Source organism: Camelina sativa, chromosome 8, assembly GCF_030686135.1.
Source record: "Camelina sativa cultivar CO46 ecotype springtype chromosome 8, ASM3068613v1".
Taxonomy (NCBI): domain Eukaryota; kingdom Viridiplantae; phylum Streptophyta; class Magnoliopsida; order Brassicales; family Brassicaceae; genus Camelina; species Camelina sativa.
The window spans coordinates 14,049,077-14,070,575 of NC_141887.1; the positions used below are offsets into that span (position 1 = coordinate 14,049,077).

At 41.1% G+C, this 21,499-nt stretch overlaps 1 protein-coding gene and 1 non-coding gene across 2 annotated transcripts; one reads left to right on the forward strand and one right to left on the reverse strand.

The window, feature by feature from the left end:
- Window positions 1-6,876: 6,876 nt before the first annotated feature.
- LOC147940055 (small nucleolar RNA R71) lies at window positions 6,877-6,983 on the reverse strand. The gene has a single exon (XR_015564827.1). It is a non-coding gene; the product is annotated as a small nucleolar RNA R71 (small nucleolar RNA).
- Window positions 6,984-10,758: 3,775 nt separating this feature from the next.
- Window positions 10,759-11,999, forward strand: LOC104709514 (uncharacterized). Its single transcript, XM_087461120.1, has 2 exons — window positions 10,759-11,036; window positions 11,390-11,999. Exons 1-2 carry the CDS (start codon window positions 10,759-10,761, stop codon window positions 11,997-11,999), a joined length of 888 nt encoding a protein of 295 aa, XP_087317246.1.
- Window positions 12,000-21,499: the final 9,500 nt, after the last annotated feature.

A 21,499-nucleotide genomic window follows, 5' to 3' on the forward strand; every position in this document is an offset into this window, starting at 1 on the left:
GTTCATTGTGAGAAACTCAATTTTTACAATTTGCGTCATTTATGGGGACGACAAGTTGTAAAATACTTCTCTCTTACACAAAACTCAAAGCTCCTTCAATGTTCCTTCTCGGTGCAACGATGACTCAACCACCTACCGACGAGAGCCTAATTGTTTGGGGCCTTGAAAACCTTGAGATAGACTCGCCGATGAAGGCGACGTCCCATCCGTTCGGCCAACAGTCATTTACAACCGCCGTAACCAGAGCACGTCGACAAACCCTACCAACGATCAACCCGCCCCACGCATTCAGGTAGGCGTGACGGGGATAACCACCCAAGATGCAGAACATGTAGGCGAACAACAGCCTAGGGGCTTACAACCCCTTGCTACGGGAACCACACAACCCCCACAAGTCGTCTCACTAGATGACTTCCAACTAGTGTTCAGAACGATGACCAAAGAACCGGCGGTTGGACGTAATCACGAACCAGACACCCCCTCCGCCTCAGCAGGTCACCTTACAACAAAGAAGTTCCAGGATGGGCGATCTCATCTGCTGCTTTGAATTTGCTGACCCTCTAGTCATAATTAACGAGCCCGGCAGCGAAACAAACCCATCACAGCTAGCCTCAGGAACTCGATCCACCACAAGACAACTGTGACATACTTACGAAATTCCTATTGCTAATCCAATCGTGGTGACAGCCGCAGGTCCTCACCACAAACTAGAGGGGATCCATTCCAAGCTTGGGGACATGGAATCCCTACTTCACCGAGCTATCGATTTGGCTTCCAAGATCGACAGAATGTTTGAGGAAACACAACAGACCCCTTTCACTCAATGAATCATGCGAGCAACAGTCTCACACTTCAAGCTGAAGCTTCTAATCTACAAAGGAAAGAAGGATCCAATGCAGTTCATGACGTCGTTCATGGCGATAATGGCCAAAGATCACTTCACTGAAGAACAGAAGGATGTTGGATATTGCCAGCTATTCGTAGAAAGCTTATCGCGTAGAGCACTGACCTGGTTTTCCAGACTCGAGGCTAACTCCATCGACAATTTCACTCAGCTGTTGGCAACTTTCCTGTGACACTATCGGATTTTCATCTAGCCCGGAGATTCCAGCTCTGATCTTTGGGAGATGACCCATGACACCGACGAATCTCTACACCACTTTCTGACCAGGTTCTAAGAGATACACGACCGATCACCACGAAGGAAGGAGTCAGGATGATTACCATGAATCATGAAAGCATTATGATCCAAGGGATGCCAAGCAAGGTGCGGTTCATTCGATCTCTAAAGCGGATGGGTAATACAACTATTTTGCAACTTTCATCAAGTCCCTGAACATGCGACTGCCACGTTAAAACACTCGTCGAACGTCTTGTTTGACAAATATATATCTAGCGAAGCAGAGGCCATTTATCGACCATAGGAATTTTGCGGAGGAAGGCGGAATAACGTTGGCCGACTAGGGAGACCTAATATGGATAGGGGATCATGTAACAATGAACGCAAATACCGCAACAACGATCGACGCAACGACAACAGAAGTTATCGCGGTTTAGAGGATGATAGGCGAAGTCCACCTCCTCTAGGGCATCAGGAAATTCCAATTTGGGAGAATGACCTCCCAGGCCCGAGCGCATCAACTCTCTGCCTCGTGACAAAATCACCATGACCATCAACCAACCCGACGACTAGAAAAATTCAGTTCGGGCTCTTAAGAAGTGGGCAAGGCAACTCTTTCCCAGAGGATCAGCCACTTAGCAACGATCCCGTCAAAATAATCCCTTGGTTGTCGAAGTAACAACGGGGGAGTTCGATGTCAAAAGAGTTTTGGTTGACACTTGGAGCACGGTTAACGTGATTTTCTTTTGAACGTTGGAAAAGATGGGTATCACGACGGGTCAAGTCAGACCCAAAACTCGGACCTTAACCGGATATGAAGGAATCACAAAGATGTCGATGGGCAACGTCAAGTTGCAGGTGCATGCTTGCAAAATAAGCAGAAAGACCAAATTCGTAGTGATAGATGCATCTCTGATCTACAATGCTATCCTACGATCTCCCTGGATATACACAATGCGGACAATTCCTTTCACGTACCACCTTCGCATCAATTTTTTGAGGGCGACCGACATCTATACCTTATATGTAGATTAGAAGATTGCACGGACTTGCTTCGTTATCAAGAAAAAGAAGAGACAGCGGGATGAGGCATAGCAATTACAGAGTGGAGATCACACGTCGTATCTTCATAGGCCGAAACGCGAACTGATAAAGTTTTTAGGGGTGCCGGATCATCCAGGTTAACATTGATGACACATATCCATCCCATACGGTTGGAATTGGTGCCGAACTTGAGGACAACATTAAAATTGAACTAATTGCCTTCGTGAAAGCCAGATCTTCCACATTTGCCTGGTCAACTAAAGATATGGTCATAATCGACTCTGGCGTCACAGGACCAGATCAGGCAAAGGCGGTACAGGATGTGGCTAATGCCGGTAGTCAGCTGTTGTCGTTTATGGACACTTTTCGAGGTATAATCAGATCATAAAAAGACCGTGATTATAACTGACAGAGGGACTTACTGCGACAAGGTCATGCCATTCGAACTATAGAATGCATGAGCCCCTTATCAATAGCTGGTCAACACAATCTTTGCCAATCTGCTAGGTTGGACAAAGGATGTCTATATCGATGACATGCTGGTAGAGTCACTAATTGCGTAGCAACACGTTCGGCTTTTAAACGAATGTTTTGACATACTGGATCGCTTTCAGATGAAGTTAAACCCGACAGAGTGCACATTCAGTGTTACCTCGGGCAAGTTCTTGGGGTACATCGTGACTGAAAGAGGAATCGAAGCCAATCCAAAGGAGATCAAAGCAGTATTGGGGCTCCCATCTCCAAATAACAAATGTGAGGTACAACGCTTGACAGTTCAGATCGCTGTGTTAAATCGGTTCATCGCACAGTTGACTGATAAATGCCTCTGTTTCTACTAGCTTCTTTGCGGAAATAATGATTTTCACTGGGATGATAAATGCAAGGTCGCCTTTTAAGAACTTAAGACATATTTGACTAGTCATCCCTACTAGTCAAACCTGAGGAAAAGCAGACACTATAACTCTTCGTATCTGTTTCCATTTCGACAGTAATTGGAATTTTAGTTAGAGACAAACGCGGAGATCAAAAACCAGTTTTCTATACCAGAAAAGCTCTTAGAGATGTCGAAACCAGATAAGAGACCTTGGAGAAGCTGGTCTTAGCCATTGTGGTCGCCGCGAGAAAAACTTAGACCATACTTCCATTCACACTCGGTCGTCTTATACACCAATCAGCCACTCCAAATTGTCATGCATAATCCCCTTGAGTCCTTACATCGAGTATCGCTCCCAACCTATCCTTAAGTCACAAGTCTTGGCGGATTTCATCGTCGAGCCAATCTGAAGTAGAAACGCCAAGAGAAGAAAAATAGATACTTTATATCGTTGGGTCATCGTCCCACCAAGGATCTGGTGTGGGGCTTATTTGTCGGTCTCCGACTGGAGAATTCCTCGAGAAGTCACTAAATCTTGGTTTTAAGGCATCCAACAATGAAACCGAATATTAGGCTGTACTGGCCAACTTGTGAATGGCGAAAGGACTCAAGGTAAACCATCTTCAGGTTTTCTGCGATTCCCAGCTGGTAGGCAGTCAGTTCAACAGCGAGTTCGAGGCAAAAAAATGAGCGGATGGGAGCATACCCGCAATTAGTTCAGGCCATATCTGGCCAATTCGCCTCCTTCTCGCTAATGAAGTCCGCGAAGTGAGAATGCGCCAGCCGTTGACCTTGCAACTTTAGCAACATGCACTAATCCTGAGGAGAACCATCCCAATCAAAATCATTGAGTTTCCATATTGTGCCATTGGAAGTCAACGATGGAGTTGATTACTCGGCTGATATAACAATGCCCCTAGAGGGTTGGCAGACCGAAATAAAACTCTACATCAGCGACGATGAGGTTCCAGTAAATCGTTGGCTAGCGCGACAGTAAAAAGCCTATTGCGCACATTATGTCCTCCTCGGTGGAGATCTATTTTGACGTAGCTCTTCTGAAGTCCTTCTTACCTGTCTAAAATGATGGAAGCACACGAGTGTGAAAGTGGAAATCACTCTGAAGGTCGGGCCTTAGAATTAAAGATTAAGAAAGACGATCACTATTGGCAAACGATGGTCGCTGATTGCTAGGCGTTTGCTGCAAAATGTGAGGCATGTCAGCATCATGGTACCATGAAGCATGTCCCACCTGAGCTGCTAAACACAGTTACGGCTTTGATGTTCATATATTTCACCTTGTTTTACCTTAGTACATTCACATGTTTTGGTTGATTTACTATCTAATTTGGCCATTATTGAGTAGCTTTAGGACTGTTTATGCATTAGTGTAGAATTGTATTGCATTTGCATAGTTTTTAGCATAAACAAGTGATTTTGGATCCTAAAGAGCATGGAAGAGTGCTGAGGAGGATTGTAGCTATCAAGTGAAGAAGACAAGGGATCTAGAGCAGAATAATCAAGATCCAGAAGTCCACTCGACCATCACACTCGACCGTGTGCGGAGAAGGACCCGACCGGATGGAAGAAACAGAAGAAGAGGTCACTTGACCAAGCACTCGACCGAGCACCTGGTCGAGTTGAACGAGCCGCCTGCCTATTTTGTCTTCTAGCCATTTTAGGGATTTCCCTCTCTCCTATATAAACTCATTGTACCTCATGGCCGCAAAAGAGAGCACTTTTTAGAGAAATAATATCTAGACCTAGTATTTACCCTTTTGGGAATTATCTACTTTTTGTTTTTCTTTTCTTTAGATCATTAGCCATTGTTGTATTGTCTCAAGAAATCTTTGATACTTGTTGGTTCCATAACTTCCAAAGTATTGAGAATTTGAGTTTGATTTCTTCTTTAATATTGTAGATCTTTGTCTAATCTTTCTAATCATGCAAGTTTAATTGATTTCTGGGTTTATGATTTTGTTCATCATGTTTAGTGATTGTGAGTAGTGTGTAGAGAACTTAAGGATGGATTAGGCTGGATAAAGGTTATGGGTGTTTAGATTGATCAAGCTTTATTGTTATACATCTCTTCTAGATTAGATATGCTCTATGCTATTCTTATACTGAGAGGGTAAGGATAGATCTTAAGCTTCTTAGCATCACACCAATGTCTAAGTTGTTAGATAAGGCTAATGCTAGAGATTGTCATGAAACATGCTAAGAGATTAGATGTTTAAAGTGATTTTTGATATTGATGATCTGGTTGTTTAATGCCTGCTTTTATATGTAATAACTAGTGAGAACTAGGTCTAAGAGTATCTAAGCTTGATTGTTATTGGCATGAGAATGAATTAACAAGTATTAGAAGATCATTGTCTAGAGATAGCTCACTGTTGATTGAGGTTTGTTGATCAGTTTACATAACCATAGCTTGAGCCCAGCCCATGAATCTATCCTTAAGACCTTTCATTGTTTATTGATTTCCTTATTTGAGTATTACTATTCGCTTTCTGTTTGATTTACTTTCGTTTTGCTCTGTTCTGATTGTTGTTCTGTCTCTGTTCTTCGTACTAAGTAACTCGACCACCCACTCGATCGAGCATCCGATCGAGTGCTTGCTCGAGCATCATCCAATGTTCTTGTTTATGTTCTGCATTTACTTGTTTCATTTCCTGTTTCATTCACATCATTTCTGTTTGATCTTGTCTCTTGTCTTGCAGTAGTTTAGTTCCTGTTTTTGTTTAGTATCATTACTGCTTTGTTTCCACTGTTTACTTTGCATTTAGTACCTTGTCTTAGTAGCTTTACTTACTGCATCTTATCATTATCATTAGGTTGTTAGTTAAAAACATTCATCACATTTGGCTAGACTTAGATAAGTATTCATATCCTGATTGCTTGCATCACACTAATTATGGATTGACATCCTTTATGCTACAACAACATAAGGGTTAATTGAAACACCTTGCATCCACCTGTTCATTCATCATCTCTATCATCATTCACATTCAACACAACCCCCAAATAAAACAATATGTTTCAATTTGGCGCTGTTGCCATTTTAGTGTTTGTTTGTGACATTTAGGATTTATACAAGTCGAAGATTAAGTACTATTGTTCTTTTGATCACTACTGATTAAGATTCTTCATTTGCTTGGTTGTTTTGAATCTCAGGTACCAACTCGACCTACAACTCTATCGCCTGCACGATCGAGTACCTGATCGAGCCACCACCCGGATTAAAAAGGCATACTTGTCTCAGTCAGGTCGACCTTTAACTCGAGCCAGTGCTCGACCGAGTGTCAGTTCACATCAGAGATCGAGTCATTTGATGCAAACAAGATCCAAGGGTAATCAGAATCTTCAAAGGTACCTTGATCATATCAACCGCCTACCAAGAGACCTGAGACAGCAGAGAACAAGAATCCTTCAGGAACAAGAGAATCAGCTACTGATGGATCCACCTATGCAAAGACCAAGGCAAATAGGAGCTGGAGATGCCCTAAACACTCACACACAAAGAGCAGGAATAGTCCCTCCTGCAGTTGCTAATAATAACTTTGAAATAAAAAGTGGGCTTATCACAATGATTCAGTCAAAAAAGTTTCATGGTCTGCCAATGGATGATCCTCTTGACCACCTTGATGAATTTGATAGGCTCTGTAGCCTAACCAAGATCAATGGTGTAAGTGAAGACAATTTCAAGCTCAGATAGTTTCCCTTCTCACTTGGAGACAAGGCTCATCTCTAGGAGAAGACACTTCCAACTGGTGCTATCATTACATGGGATGCTTGCAAGAAGGCCTTCCTAGCTAAATTCTTCTCTAATTCTAGAACAGCAAGGTTGAGGAATGAGATCTCTGGTTTTGCACAAAAGAACAATGAAAGCTTTTGTGAGGCATGGGAGATATTCAAGGGCTTCCAAACTCAATGTCCATACCATGGATTCAACAATGAGTCTCTGCTCAGCACCTTATATAGAGGGGTTCTACCTAAGATAAAGATGCTTTTGGACACAGCCTCCAATGGCAATTTCCTCAACAAGAATGTAGAAGAAGGATGGGAGCTAGTGGAGAACCTAGCACAATATGATGGGAATTATAATGAAGACTATGACAGAACAGTAAGGTTTGTCTCCAATGATCAAGATAAAAAGTATAAGAAGGAGTTGAAGGTTGTTCATGAGAAGTTGGACAAGATTCTACTAAGCCAACAAAAGAACATTCATTTTCTTGGTGAAGAAGAGGTTCCAGTTCAAGATGGGGAGAGAGAATTTGCTGAGATTTGCTACATGCAGAATCAAGGAGGGTTCAAAGGATACAATCAGTTTAAGAAGAACAACTTTTCCTATAAAAGCACCAATGTATCCAATCCTCAAGATCAAGTCTACCCACCTCAACAGCCCCAACAACAAAACAACTATGCACCCAAGCAGCAACACAGTGGGTTCCAGCCTCAATTATGTCCCCCTCCGGGGTTTCGGACCAACCAAGGCCAAAAACCAGATTTGAGAGATATGATGCAACAAATGGGCAGATTAAGAATGCAAAGAAGTTTGCTGAGATGAGCAAAAGGATGGACAACACATACAGTGACCTCCATACTAAGTTTGAAACTCTGAATTCTAAGATTGAGACTATGGAGACCAAACTGGCTTCTTCTACTCCTACAAGGAATGAACAACATAAGGGCAAGGCTATCATGCACTCTACAGAATATGCCAATGTAATCAATCTACACAGTGGAAGGGTGTTACCAGAACGTAAAGGCGTCCTACCAATCCCTGAGGACAGTGAAGAACAAGATGGGGAGAGTTTTCAGCAACAGGAGACTTAGAATGAAGAGACGATTGAACTCGACCCAGCACTAGAGCACTCACACGATCGAGTGGTTGATCGGGCACCGGATCGAGCACCTTCTCAGAAGAAGATTACGCCAGTTGCTACCAAGGAAAAAGAAGTCCGATTCAATCCTCCTCCTTACAAACCTCCACTACCTTTTCCAGGAAGATTCAAGAAGCAGATGGTTGAAAAGTACAAGGCATTGTTTGATTAACAAGTTAGAGAGATTGAGCTTAGGATGTCTCTAATAGATGCTTTTGCTATGATTCCCCCCTACCAGAATTTCTTGAAAGATGTTGTGATGGAAAGGATCAAAGAAGTTCAAGGGATGGTGATCCTTAGTCATGAATGTAGTGCCATAATCCAAAAGCAAGTGAACCCTCAAAAGTTAAGAGATCCTGGTTCCTTCACTCTACCTTGCTCTATAGGCCCTTTGATCTTCAACAAATGTCTTTGTGATTTGGGAGCCTCAGTAAACCTAATGCCTTTATCAGTTGTTAAGCACCTAGGGTTTACAAGGTATAAGCCATGCAACATATCTCTGATCTTAGCTGATAGATCAGTAAGATTACCACATGGTGTTTTGGAGGATTTACCAGTTAGAGTTGGAGCAGTGGAAGTCCCAACAGACTTTGTAGTCTTGGAAATGAATGAAGAACCAAAAGATCCTTTGATCTTGGGAAGACCTTTGCTAGCCACAGCAGGAGCAATAATTGATGTGAGAAAAGGGAAGATTGATCTCAACTTGGGATAGGACCTCAAAATGATATTTCACATTGTAGAGGCTATGAAGAAACCAACAATTGGAGGACAAGTCTTTTGGGTTGAAGAATTGGACAAATTAGCAGGAGAATTGATGGAAGAGCTAGCAGAAAAAGATCACCTTAGAACTGTTTTGACAAAAAGTGGAGAAGAAGGGTTCATCTACAAAGAAACCAAGGCTTATGAAGAGATACTGGACTCCAGTAGAGAATCAGACCATCCAGAGGTTTTTGAGGGGCTACCAGCATTAAGAGAGGAAGTATGGTCAGTTCAGATAGCAGATACAAAGAGCTCGACCACCCACTCGAACGCACACTCGAACGAGCACCAACACCACTCGACCGAGCGCCCTGCCGAAACCCCCACAGATGACTGGTCTGAGCTAAAAGCACCCAAGGTAGAACTTAAATCTCTCCCATCTGGGCTTAGGTACATTTTTCTAGGTAAAAACTCTACTTATCCTGTCATAGTGAATGCTAACTTGAGAAGTGAAGAACTTGATTTGCTAGTTGTTGAGCTAAGAAAATTTAGGAAGGCTATTGGTTATTCTTTGGATGATAGTAAAGGAATTTCACCTAGCCTCTGCATGCATAGAATTCACCTAGAGAATGAATCTTATTCTAGCATTAAACCTCAAAGAAGGCTTAACCCAAACCTCAAGGAAGTAGTAAAAAAGGAGATTCTTAAGTTGTTTGGAGCTGGTGTGATCTATCCTATCTCTGATAGTACTTGGGGTTCACTAGTGCATTGTGTCCCTAAAAAAAAAGGAATTACTGTAGTAAAGAATGATCATTATGAGTTAATTCCTACTAGAACCATAACAGGACATAGAATGTGCATTGATTATAGAAAGCTCAATTCCGCTACTAGGAAAGATCATTTTCCCCTTCCATTAGCCAATCATACCCATTACTGTTTCTTGGATGGATATCTGGATTTTTCCAAATACCAATTCATCCTAATGATCAAGAAAAGACAACTTTCACATGTCCATATGGCACTTTTGCATATAGAAGAATCCTATTTGGACTATGTAATGCTCCTGCTACCTTTCAAAGGTGCATGATGTCAATTTTCTCTGATCTTATTGAGGATGTGGTTGAAGTTTTTATGGATGATTTCTCTGTCTATGGAGACTCTTTCTCTTCTTGTCTTGCTAATCTATGCAGAGTCTTAAGGAGATGTGAAGAGACAAATCTAGTTCTAAATTGGGAGAAGTGTCATTTCATTGTTGAAGAAGGGATAGTTCTTGGTCACAAGATTTCAGAGAAGGGTATTGAGGTTGATAAAGCAAAGATTGAAGTCATGGTTCAACTTCAACCACCAAAGACAGTCAAGGATATAAGAAGCTTTCTTGGTCATGCTGGGTTCTACAGAAGATTTATCAAGGACTTTTCAAAGATTGCTAGGCCATTGACAAGGTTACTTTGTAAGGAAACTGAATTCAACTTTGATGAAGATTGCTTGAAGGCTTTCAAGGAGATCAAGGCTGCCTTGATATCAACTCCAATAGTCCAAGCTCCAAATTGGGATCTCCCATTTGAGATAATGTTTGATGCATCTGACTTTGCAGTAGGAGCAGTTCTAGGACATAATAAAGATAAGAGGGTGCATGTTATTCACTATGCAAGTCGAACCTTGGATGAAACTCAAGGAAGATATTCAACAACAGAGAAGGAGCTTCTTGCAGTGGTGTTTGCCTTTGAAAAATTCAGAAGCTACCTAGTGGGTTCCAAAGTTATTGTGTACACTGATCATGCTGATTTGAGGCACATCTACTCAAAGAAAGATACCAAACCAAGGTTGTTAAGATCGATTCTACTTCTCCAAGAATTTGACATGGAAATAGTTGATAAGAAAGGTATAGATAATGGAGTTGCTGATCATTTATCCAGGATGAGGATAGAGGAAGAAATACCAATTGATGATTCAATGCCTGAAGAGAAACTGATGCAACTCGATCTAACTTGACCGACTGCTCGAGCACACACGATCGAGTGTGTTTGGCCACTCGGTCGAGCAGGACCAAATGGAGGAATGGATGGCACTTGACCAGTGAAAATTTGCCATGGTATGCTGATATAGTTAACTACAAAGTATGTGAAGAAATCCCAGAAGACATGGACCCTTACAAGAAGAAGAAACTGCTCAAGGACATCAATAGATACTATTGGGATGAACCTTACTTGTACAAAAAGGGATCAGATGGACTGTTTAGGAGGTGTATAGCAGAGAATGAAGTTGAAGGAGTGTTGGGACACTGTCATGGCTCTGCTTATGGAGGACATTTTGCAACCTTTAAGACTGCCTCGAAGGTCCTACAAGCTGGTTTATGGTGGCCTACTTTATTCAAAGTGACTCACAAGTTCATTACAAAGTGTGATGCTTGCCAAAGGATGTGAAATATTACAAGAAGGAATGAAATGCCCCAAAATCCAATTATGGAGGTTGAGATATTTGATGTGTGGGGAATTGATTTCATGGGACCTTTTAATCCTCCTTCAAATGGAATGTCTACATATTGGTAGCAGTGGACTATGTCTCCAAGTGGGTAGAAGCTATTGCTAGCCCTACTAATGATCACAAAGTGGTTCTTAAGCTTTTCAAGACCATAATCTTCCCAAGATATGGAATTCCAAGAGTTGTGATTAGTGATGGAGGGACACACTTCATCAACAAGATCTTTGAAGGAATGCTAAGGAAATATGGAGTTAAACACAAAGTGTAAAGAGCTTATCACCCTCAAACTAGTGGGCAAGTTGAAGTCTCAAATAAGCAAATCAAGGCCATTCTATCAAAGATAGTGGGAGCAACAAAGAAAGATTGGTCTAGCAAACTTGATGAAACACTTTGGGCTTATAGAACAGCTTTCAAAACACAAATAGGAAGATTCCCATTCCAACTTGTCTATGGAAAGTCTTGCCATCTCCCAGTTGAGGTAGAGTACAAAGCTTTGTGGGCAATCAAGCTTTTGAACTTGGATTTAGAGACAGCTCAAGCTAAAAGAAGCCTTGACCTGCATGAACTTGAAGAGATCAGATTAGAAGCTTATGAGAGCTCCAAAATCTACAAGGAAATAACAAAAGCCTTCCATGATAATAAAATCCTCATTAAGGACCTAAAGGCCGGAGACCAAGCCTTGCTGTTCAACTCAAAGCTCAAGCTATTTCCTGGGAAGTTGAAAAGTAGGTGGGGAGGCCCTTTTGAAATAAAAGAGGTTCTACCATTTGGAGCTATCACACTTCTCAACAAGGATGGTAGTGAGTTCACAGTCAATGGTCAAAGAGTTAAGAAGTACTGGGGAGAAAAGGAGAAACATGAAAAGATCACAATGTTTCTCAAGAATGCTCCTCAAGCCTGAAGAAATAGAAGAAGTCAAGCTTAGTGACTTTAAACAAGCTCACTAGGGAGGAAGTCCCTAAGGTAACTCTGTGCATATTGTTTAGGGTTTTGGTATTTTGATCTTTGTTTTGTTGTTTTCATGGTCAGGGAAGCAAGGGAGTCTAAACAGAAGAAGAAATGATGGTTCGGAAGCCAACTCGACCTACCCACTCGACCGAGTACCAGTCGATGGCCATCGTCGAGTTGCCTCCTTCCCCACCTCAAAATCAAGCTCTGAGCTCCAGCTACACATTTGACAGTATGAATGAGGACGTGGACAACTTCTTCCATAACCAATGAGGTACCAACATCACCTTTTCATTGTAAATACCATTGCATCTATAGTTTTATTTTGTTTTGAGTCTTGAATCCTCTTTCAAATTTCTCTTACACAAGGGACTGTGTAATTTAAGTTTGGGGGAGGGTTTGAGATGGCATTTGATGTTGTGTTTTGTTTTCTTATTTCAAATTTTTAGCATAATCATGTTAGTACTTGCATTTCATCTAAGGCATAGAAAAAACCTAAAAATTTGAATTTTTTTGCAAAAATCTTTACAAAAAAAAAAGAGTGTTCATGTAGTTTGCATTGCATATTAGTATCTTGTTTAGCATGTTTCATATAGGACTGTTTAATATTTGCATTAGGGATCTATGATGAGTTTAGCCTTGTTAGCTTGTTTAAATTCACTAAACTAGGATCAATGCCCAAGTTAATAGTACTTTGATGCTAGTTGAGTAGCTAGAAGCATAAGGTTGAACCAAGCCTTGAATTCCTGCATTGCATTTGGTCTAAATTGAAGCATGCTGTGATTTGATGCCATTTCCTACTTATAAGAACCTAATATTGACTTTTAATTATCAATTTGTGCATTGCTTTAAACTCATGGATACCATATACATATTTGGATCATCTTTCTCTATTCTACCACTCTTGTTGATCCAAGTAGCTGATTTAATCATTAAGATCAGTTTCCAATACCCTTAACCAATCCTTCTTTCAAGCCATGTTTATTCTTGTGTGTGTAAGGCCTTTTTGGGATTGAGCTTGGTAGAAAGTGTTAGGTTTGAGCTGACAAGAGTAAAGCCTTGTGTAGTTCTAGTTTGCAATTTTCAAACTAGATAAGACTAGGTGGTATTTACTTCTTGGGTTTGGGACTTGGTTGTTTTGAAAAAAAAAAGAAAAAAAAAAGAGAAAAAGAGAAAGAAAAGGTTAGAGTCTTTAGGAGAGGAATGTGTTTAAGTTAATTTAAGCTCTAGTGAAAGAATGGGAAGTATGAGATTGTTAAAGATGGTTCTAATCAAGGAAAAAGAAAGAAAGAAAAGATGAGTCTAGCAAAAGCTTCTATGTCCTAAGAAATGAGAAGAAAAGGAACCATAGCAAATAATAAAGAAGCCCCATTCCACTAGTTTATTCAAATAAGAAACCTCTCCTAAGGCTTAAAAACAAAAGAGAAAAGGGTATTTGAGAAGAGATGAAGTTAAAGGGTAGAACTAGGACAATTTGGGATTAGAATGATAGGATAAACACTTTGGGGACCTTTGGGTAGACAAGGTTTTGTTCTTGTATGTGTCTAAGTGTTCTTACCTTTAGCCTTCTTCTAAAGCTCAATCCATTTTTACGAGAGAACCTTGATATTGATAAGCCCCACTCTAAAGAGAGACCATCACTGTCTCCAAACCTTTATTACCAAGCCAAATGAGTTTAGAGCATTGCAAAAGTTGATTCATGTTCTTGTTTAATGACTGTTAAAGGAAATTGTTGATTTGAATTCATATGGATATCTAAGGCTTAAATCAGTAAATGTTGTGATAGGGTTGTCTAAAATCTTTAAGTACAGCTCATTCAACTTGCATCATAGTACTAGTAACTTGGACACTGATTCTAGCTAGTTTATTGTCAAGCTTTAGGAGCTGAGATCCCACTTTTAAACCTCACTTCCCTAATTATGTCTTGTTTATTTGCTTGAGGGCAAGCAAAGACTAAGTTTGGGAGTGTTGATGTTCATATATTTCACCTTGTTTTACCTTAGTATATTCACATCTTTTGGTTGATTTACTATCTAATTTGGCCATTATTGAGTAGCTTTAGGACTGTTTATGCATTAGTGTAGAATTGCATTGCATTTGCATAGTTTTTAGCATAAGCAGGTGATTTTTGATCTTAAAGAGCATGGAAGAGTGCTGAGGAGGATTGGAGCTATCAAGTGAAGAAGACAAGGGAGCTAGAGAAGAATAATCAAGATCCAGAAGTCCACTCGACCAGCACACTCGACCAAACACTCGACCGTGTGCGGAGAAGGACTCGACCGGATGGAAGAAGTAGAAGAAGAGGTCACTCGTCCAAGCACTCGACCGAGCACCTGGTCGAGTTGACCGAGCCGCCTGCCTATTTTATCTTCTAGCCATTTTAGGGCTTCCCCTCTCTCCTATATAAACTCCTTGTACCTCATGGCCGCAAAAGAGAGCACTTTTTAGAGAAATAATATCTAGACCTAGTATTTACCCTTTTGGGAATTATCTACTTTTTGTTTTTATTTTCCTTAGATCATTAGCCACTTTTGTATTGTCTCAAGAAATTCTTTGATACTTGTTGGTTCCATAACTTCCTAAGTATTGAGAATTTGAGTTTGATTTCTTCTTAAATATTGTAGATCTTTGTCTTATCTTTCTAATCATGCAAGTTTCATTGATTTCTGGGTTTATGATTTTGTTCATCATGTTTAGTGATTGTGAGTATTGTGTAGAGATCTTAAGGATGAATTAGGCTGGGTAAAGGTTATGGGTGTTTAGATTGATCAAGCTTTATTGTTATACAACTTCTGGATTAGATATCCTCTATGCTATTCTTATACTGAGAGGGTAAGGATAGATCTTAAGCTTCTTAGCATCACACCAATGTCTAAGTTGTTAGATAAGGCTAATGCTAGAGATTATCACGAAACATGCTAAGAGATTAGATGTTTAAAGTGATTTTTGACATTGATGATCTGGTTGTTTAATGCCTGCTTTTATATGTAATAGCTAGTGAAAACTAGGTCTAAGAGTATCTAAGCTTGATTGTTATTGTCATGAGAATGGATTAACAAGTATTAGAAGATCATTGTCTAGAGATAGCTCATTGTTGATTGAGGTTTGTTGATCAGTTTAGATAACCATAGCTTGAGCCCAGCCCATGAATCCATCCTTAGGACCTTTCCTTGTTTATTTATTTCCTTGTTTGAGTATTGCTATTCGCTTTCTGAGCCTTTCCACAAGGTCCAGTCATTGGATGTGACCGGCTTCATTTGGAAGAATATCATCTGTCACCACGGACTCCCATACAAGATCTTCCCAGATAATGGAACGCAGTTCACTTTGAAGATCACTAGACATTTTTGGAGTAAATGGCAGATTCGTTTAAGCACGTCGACCCCCCGTTATCTTCAAGGAAACGGCCAGGATGAAGCTACTAACAAGACGATCATAGAGGGACTGAAGAATCGCCTTGGACGACGGAAAGGAAGCTGGGCAGAAAACAATGATGGTGTGTTGTGGTCTTACCAAACCACGAAAAGACGAGCTATCGGGCAATCACCATTCTCTTTGGCCTATGGTATCGAAGCAATGGCCCCAGCTGAGACAGGTGTTCCAACACTTCCCCGGACCATGATGGTTGACAATCCTGACCTAAACACCGAGTTGATGCTTGACAACATCAATTTTTCCAAAGAGTTACGCGACCAAGCCTTGGTCCAGATCCAAAATTATCGTAATGCCGCAGATTGGTACTATAATAAGATGGTTCGACATAGATGATTTAACGAGGGTGACCTGGTTTTGCGGGAAGTTTACGAAAATACCAAAGAACATAACGCCGGAAAACTTGATGCTCATTGGGAGAGCCCCTACCTGATCTCCAAAACAATTCGTCCCAGCGTGTATTAACTCATGATGATGGACGGCTAGAAAATTCCAAACTCGTGGAATGCATCTCACCTCAAATGGTACTATTACTAGCCTAAGAATTTGGCTCTATGAACTCAATAAAACAGTTCTGGAATCCATAACTCAACTTCATACTTGTATTACGAACCACAGTTCGCTTGATCCCTGTTTCGGGGTACCTAGGCAGCCCCTCTCTCTTAATAGGAACGAGTGGGCATAACTATAATATTAATAAAAAATGATGCGGTTCAGAGAATAAATTTTTTATTTATAATAATATGTAAAATACATAATTCAACGTTGTGCCTAACAATACGCGACAACATAAAACAAACACTATAACACAAAAGTGATAAGGAAAACAATCATGGTCATTGCGACGTCGCCCGTCGATTCAATATCTATGGTGCCAGACTCGCAAGATTGGTTTCTGAGGGCTCTTCGACCACTAACCTTCCAATCTCAAAGTGCTAGAATGGGCACTCCCTCCTTAGTGCTTCCAAATTTTCCATTGAGACATCGGCGCCCCTAGTCACCATCTTCTCGAGAAATGTGCAGGACCCTTCCATGTGACTGCTTTCGCAGAACAACTAGTCAGTACTTTTTAAGTGAATAACGTAGCAGCGCAATCTCTCGAGGTTAGCTCGGTAGGCTCTGACGTCTGTGTGATTTTTGAACGCCGACTCTACTAGGGGTTCATAATTGCCCTCTAAGAGGTCAGGTACCACCACCTCAGCGATCCTTTCTTCACAGCGAGAGCGATCTTCGAGCAAACCTGCTGTCTGCCAATCCGAGATAAAGAAACCATCGGCGATTAAGTGATCAAGATATCTGATGGTCCTATCCAGCTGGCAAAACCTGAAAACATGTTCGAACTCGGATCGCAAGGCCTTAATATATGTGCTCAGCTTCTGAATGTGAGCTCGATACGTCTTAATTTCCTCCCGCAACGGATCTTCCTTGGAATCTTCTTGCATGTGTTCGCTGACCCTAGCAGCAATCAATTCACAGGCTCTTCTTAACCAAGCCGATATGGTAGTCACTGGTATGTTTTCAGCTTTTCTCGTTGAGTGGTTTAAATCAAATACACTGGGAATGGTTGAAAGTAGAACCTTTCCCAAGCCAGCGTATTGATAGGGGCAACAGGCGAAAAAACGCGGAGTCCCGAGGCACCGCAGATAAATCTGGCTGCCTTGAAAACTGTGTAGCATTAATTACTGTTACGGTTGCGCGTTGACGACATTAATTTCATTCTTGGAAACGTTAATCGTTTCAAAAAAAAAAAGACAAGTTCAGAACCGAACTTGTTCTTATTTTCCCAAAAGATTTTTATCGACATCCTGGCTAGATGCTCGACTCGCGTCAAATCGCATGAACTCTTAGTCAAAAGATAAGCCGAACCCAAAGTTTTTGTTTCGCACCTAAGCTCTAGTCAGATGGATTTTTATTTTTGCAATCCGATCTCCAAACTAGATGCAAAGGGGATAAGCTGAGCTTCATATCTCGCTCCCCGCAAAAGCACACATTGCTTGGGACTAACATGGAACATTAACATCTATGGAACCCTAATGTTCGGATAATAAAACATTCCTCTCTCGACGGCCTCTGCGTTCGAAAATGTCGGAACATTAACTCCAACCTCAAATGAGGAACATACACTTTTGATGGAGCCGACCATTGGATTGATTAAAACAAAATTTTCTTTAGATAAGTTCAAGAGAAGGAAGGCTAGGGAAGGAAGCGAAGCAGCCTATTTATATACATCTTGTGGAAGAATTTCCATTTCGGAATTGGAAAAGCTAAACCAACTTAGGAGACCAAATTTCTTTGTTTTAAAAAGAGGGAGGAAATAACTTATACGAATTCTAAAACAAAAAGGAAAGCAAAAAAAACAGGACCAATATTATTACAAGGGCTCAAAGCCCAGGAAATCGAGTTTTCAGCAACATAAAAAATTAAACGCAAATAACAAAAAGAAATAAGGGACCAGGACAGTCGTTCACAATCATGCTTCCGGAGGATCGGACAGGTTGGCTTGAAACGCCTCTGTAGCCATGCAAATCTCTTAAAGAGGTCAGAACTGGAACCCCCAGGTGATAAATGCCAAAGCCAAGTTGATTAGGAGACATGGTGATATCGCCATCTTCCAGGTTAATGATGTCCAAAGCTTCGACTTTGGCTCTTGCCTTCAGTTGATTCTCTTTGATCAGGGTGATCTGTTCATCAGGAATGATCACACCGTTTTCAAGCAGGACCTTCATGGACGCCTCAACCCCAAACACTTGGTTGAGTATGTCCTCCTTCGGAAGAACAGTCGTCTCCTGCTCAGTCAAGAAGGCTTTCACTTTATCAAGACGGGTATGCGCCTTCTTCGTCGTCCGCTCGACCTTGGCAAGCCTGTCTTGACGAAGGCATTGCGTTTCTAAGTCGAACTTTAATTTAAGCTTATCAAAAATTTGATGTAGCTTAGCCTTCTCTTCCTCAATGATCTTCTCGCGGGACCTCATGTCAGTAACATCTTGTTAAATTTGAGGGAAAGCCTCATTTTTCCCATCAACCGTATCCTCCAGTTCCAAGATCCTTTTCTTCTGAGGCGAGTCCAAAATTCGAAACTGATTAAGACATTCACGCATCTTCGTGAACTCGAATTCAGCGGTTGATTGTGACTTCAGCTGTCAGTCATACTTCAGAAGCATGGAGTTGATATAAGCGACATACTGCGGAATCAAATCAAATGCGTCAGATTACGAGGAACCTAAAAGTCTGAATATCTTGAAGCGAGAAATATACCTTAAGAATGGACTGGGCGTATTTGAGGTAATCTTCCTCAAACTCAATGTCCTGCGGCTCTTGAAGAATCACTGAAGAGATCTTCAAGTTCTGACAAAGTTGACGGGCAGCTTCCCTGTCCACGACAAGGGGAATCTCCCCAAAGTAGTCAAAAATGAACTGATCAGTTCGGTTATCTTTCCTCACAATTCAAAAAGGACCAAAGGGGTCGAATCCGACTTCTTGAGCCAATCCCTTACAGCTGGATTTATTCTTGACCCTTCAGATGGGTCTTTGCCCATATCCTTCTTCTTTTTCTTCTTCTTCTTCTTCTCTCTGGTCTCAAAGGGAAGCGTAACTGGTCCAGAAGTTGCAAGGGCGACCTCTGCTTGGTCAGTACTTGGCAGATCGGTCTCAATTCGATCATCATCGAGCTGTTCGATATCAATAATTCCCTCCGGGATGGAAGCCTCATCACAGGAGCCGGGTTTTTGACATGAACTTGATCGGGGGTGGCAACAGACATACCAGTGTCCTTTGCCGATTTGCCTAACATGCTCGCAAAACTTGGGAAATTAGTCTTGGGTTTGCCCATAGCTCTCTCGCCTCTTATCCGAGTTAAATGTTCCCACCTACGGTTAGAACCTCAGAGGAGTGCGGCTTTGACCTTGCTAAATCCTTCCGGGAATCTCCCAAGAAACAAAGAATAAATCAGGTCAGAAAAATTTTCCCGATCTGGAGCAGGCAGGAAAACGTGACCCTATTGGGTGAACTTTTCCACACTTTCTGCTTCCTGCTGAATGGATTTTCAATTGAGTTATGATCCACTCAGACGTCAAAGTACTGTACATCCCATTGTTTGAAATTGCTGACGTTCTCGCCAAACAAAAATTTATGAGCCGAATTCATATTCACTGTCCAGGTCCCGCTTTTCTTTGATGATTTGAGAGTCGTCAACTGTTCGAAACACTTATCCACAACTCAGATTCCGACCTCAACGCCGCAACAATGTTACATATACCAGCTGGGGTAAGTTGGCAGATCCCCAACTGGTGCATATGAACATCAAGGTCAATAATGATGGGAGGGGGAACCAGAGTCAACAAAGTTTAAAGTAGCACTCGTAAAGGTAAACGTAATACCTTCGGTGGATTCTATGGACGTTGATCTTTGCGGGGAATAACGGCCAAAACACCACAATGTGCAAGGCCAATGGAATTTAGCATCGTATTGACAGTTCAGACATCACTCAAGGTCCTAACGCCACCAATCTAGCCACAATAATCAAGTACCGGAGGAATATCCTCAATCATTACACCCGGAAGCGCGAACCATGATTCCTCATCCTGTAGATCGCAAGAAGAGAGTCCGCGCAGAGGTAAAGAAGGATTGGCGGTTGAGATCTCTCTCTGCAGGTCAGATGGAGCTACGGTATTCCCATTGAAGTCACGGTTCAGCCTCAGAGGTACGGACTTCACCACCTGATCTAAGGATCTGGGAATCTGAGCCACATTGTTCGATCTGGGAGTTGGATCTGAAATTTCGACGAATTAACTGGTCACTCTAGGTATTGGAAGAAGAAGCAACAGTCGGTGTCATAGCCATTTTAAGTCGACAGAGAGTGTGGAGGAACAAGTCAGAAGAATATCAATCGGAATAGAAAGAGAAACGAAGATAAATTAAGAAACACTGAGATGGGAGATAACAGAGCAAATACCTTAGTGTGTTCGGTGGAAAGTGAGAAATGAAGAAGGAGGCCGAGTATTTGTGGAGCATAGTGGGCGGCAACACTATGAAAGGCCATCATTACCTACGCGATGCTTCAGCTTCCGACCTAGTTGAAACGACGTATTGGACACTTGTCGATTCGGAATTGCACGTCGCGACGGTGCAGATATACGAAGAAATAAATTTGGTTTCCTAAAGTTTAGGTCGAATATTTTTCTTCCTATAGTCCGGAGATTCGAATATACCTAACTGGGAGGGGGCTAATTTTTGGTGCGAGATTTAGAATCCATGACATACTAACCTAAACCGGAGGTAAACCGATCACTTTTGAAAAGCAACTAAACCGAGAAATTTAACTAATATTCATTTCGAAATTTAAGGAAAATAGACTTATCTTGTAAGTTTGGAATTCATATCAATAGGGGGATTCCTCTTCAATGCAAGACCATCTAGCAATTAATATAAAAACCCTAGTTCAACATTGTTCTTGAGAAAACCTAACTTCTTCTTCAAGACATCTTAATTTTCTTTTATTTACAAGTTTTAATCCAGTTTTTTTTAGAGAGATCTTAAGTAAATTTGTTTAAACAAATTCATTGTGAGAGATCTAGTTTCTACAGGCACTACAAGAATATGGGGCATTGATAACGTTAGATGATAGCGTTTAGCATAGTTATGCTATTGTTGACGTAACTCTGTATATGTCATAGCGTTTGTTAAAATAGAAACGCTATAAGTTAGGGGTTATTAAAAAAAGCAGGAGTGTTTATATTTATTATGTTAGAGATTTTAATGTGTGTTCTTCTAATAGCACATACAATTTATTAAACGCTATACAAGTGACCAGCGGGAATTAAATTCGTCACCCGCCTCAAAATTAAGATTGGAGGTAAATTTTTTTGTTAAATCTTAAAGTTGGGGACTTTTTTTTTTAAGTCTCACTCTCTCGTCTCTTAAACTTTTCCAATCTTAGTTAATCGCATCTCCATATTCTTCCCACTCTCTCTTAATCTCGTCTTCCAATTCTTCTCCAATCTCACTTAATCGGGTCTCCATATT

Coding starts and splice junctions, on each gene's coding strand:
- LOC104709514 (XM_087461120.1), top strand. CDS start 10,759: ATGGACCCTTACAAGAAGAAGAAACTGCTCAAGGACATCAATAGATAC. Junction 11,037..11,389: donor TGTGATGCTTGCCAAAGGAT/GTGAAATATTAC, acceptor CCCTCAAACTAG/TGGGCAAGTTGAAGTCTCAA.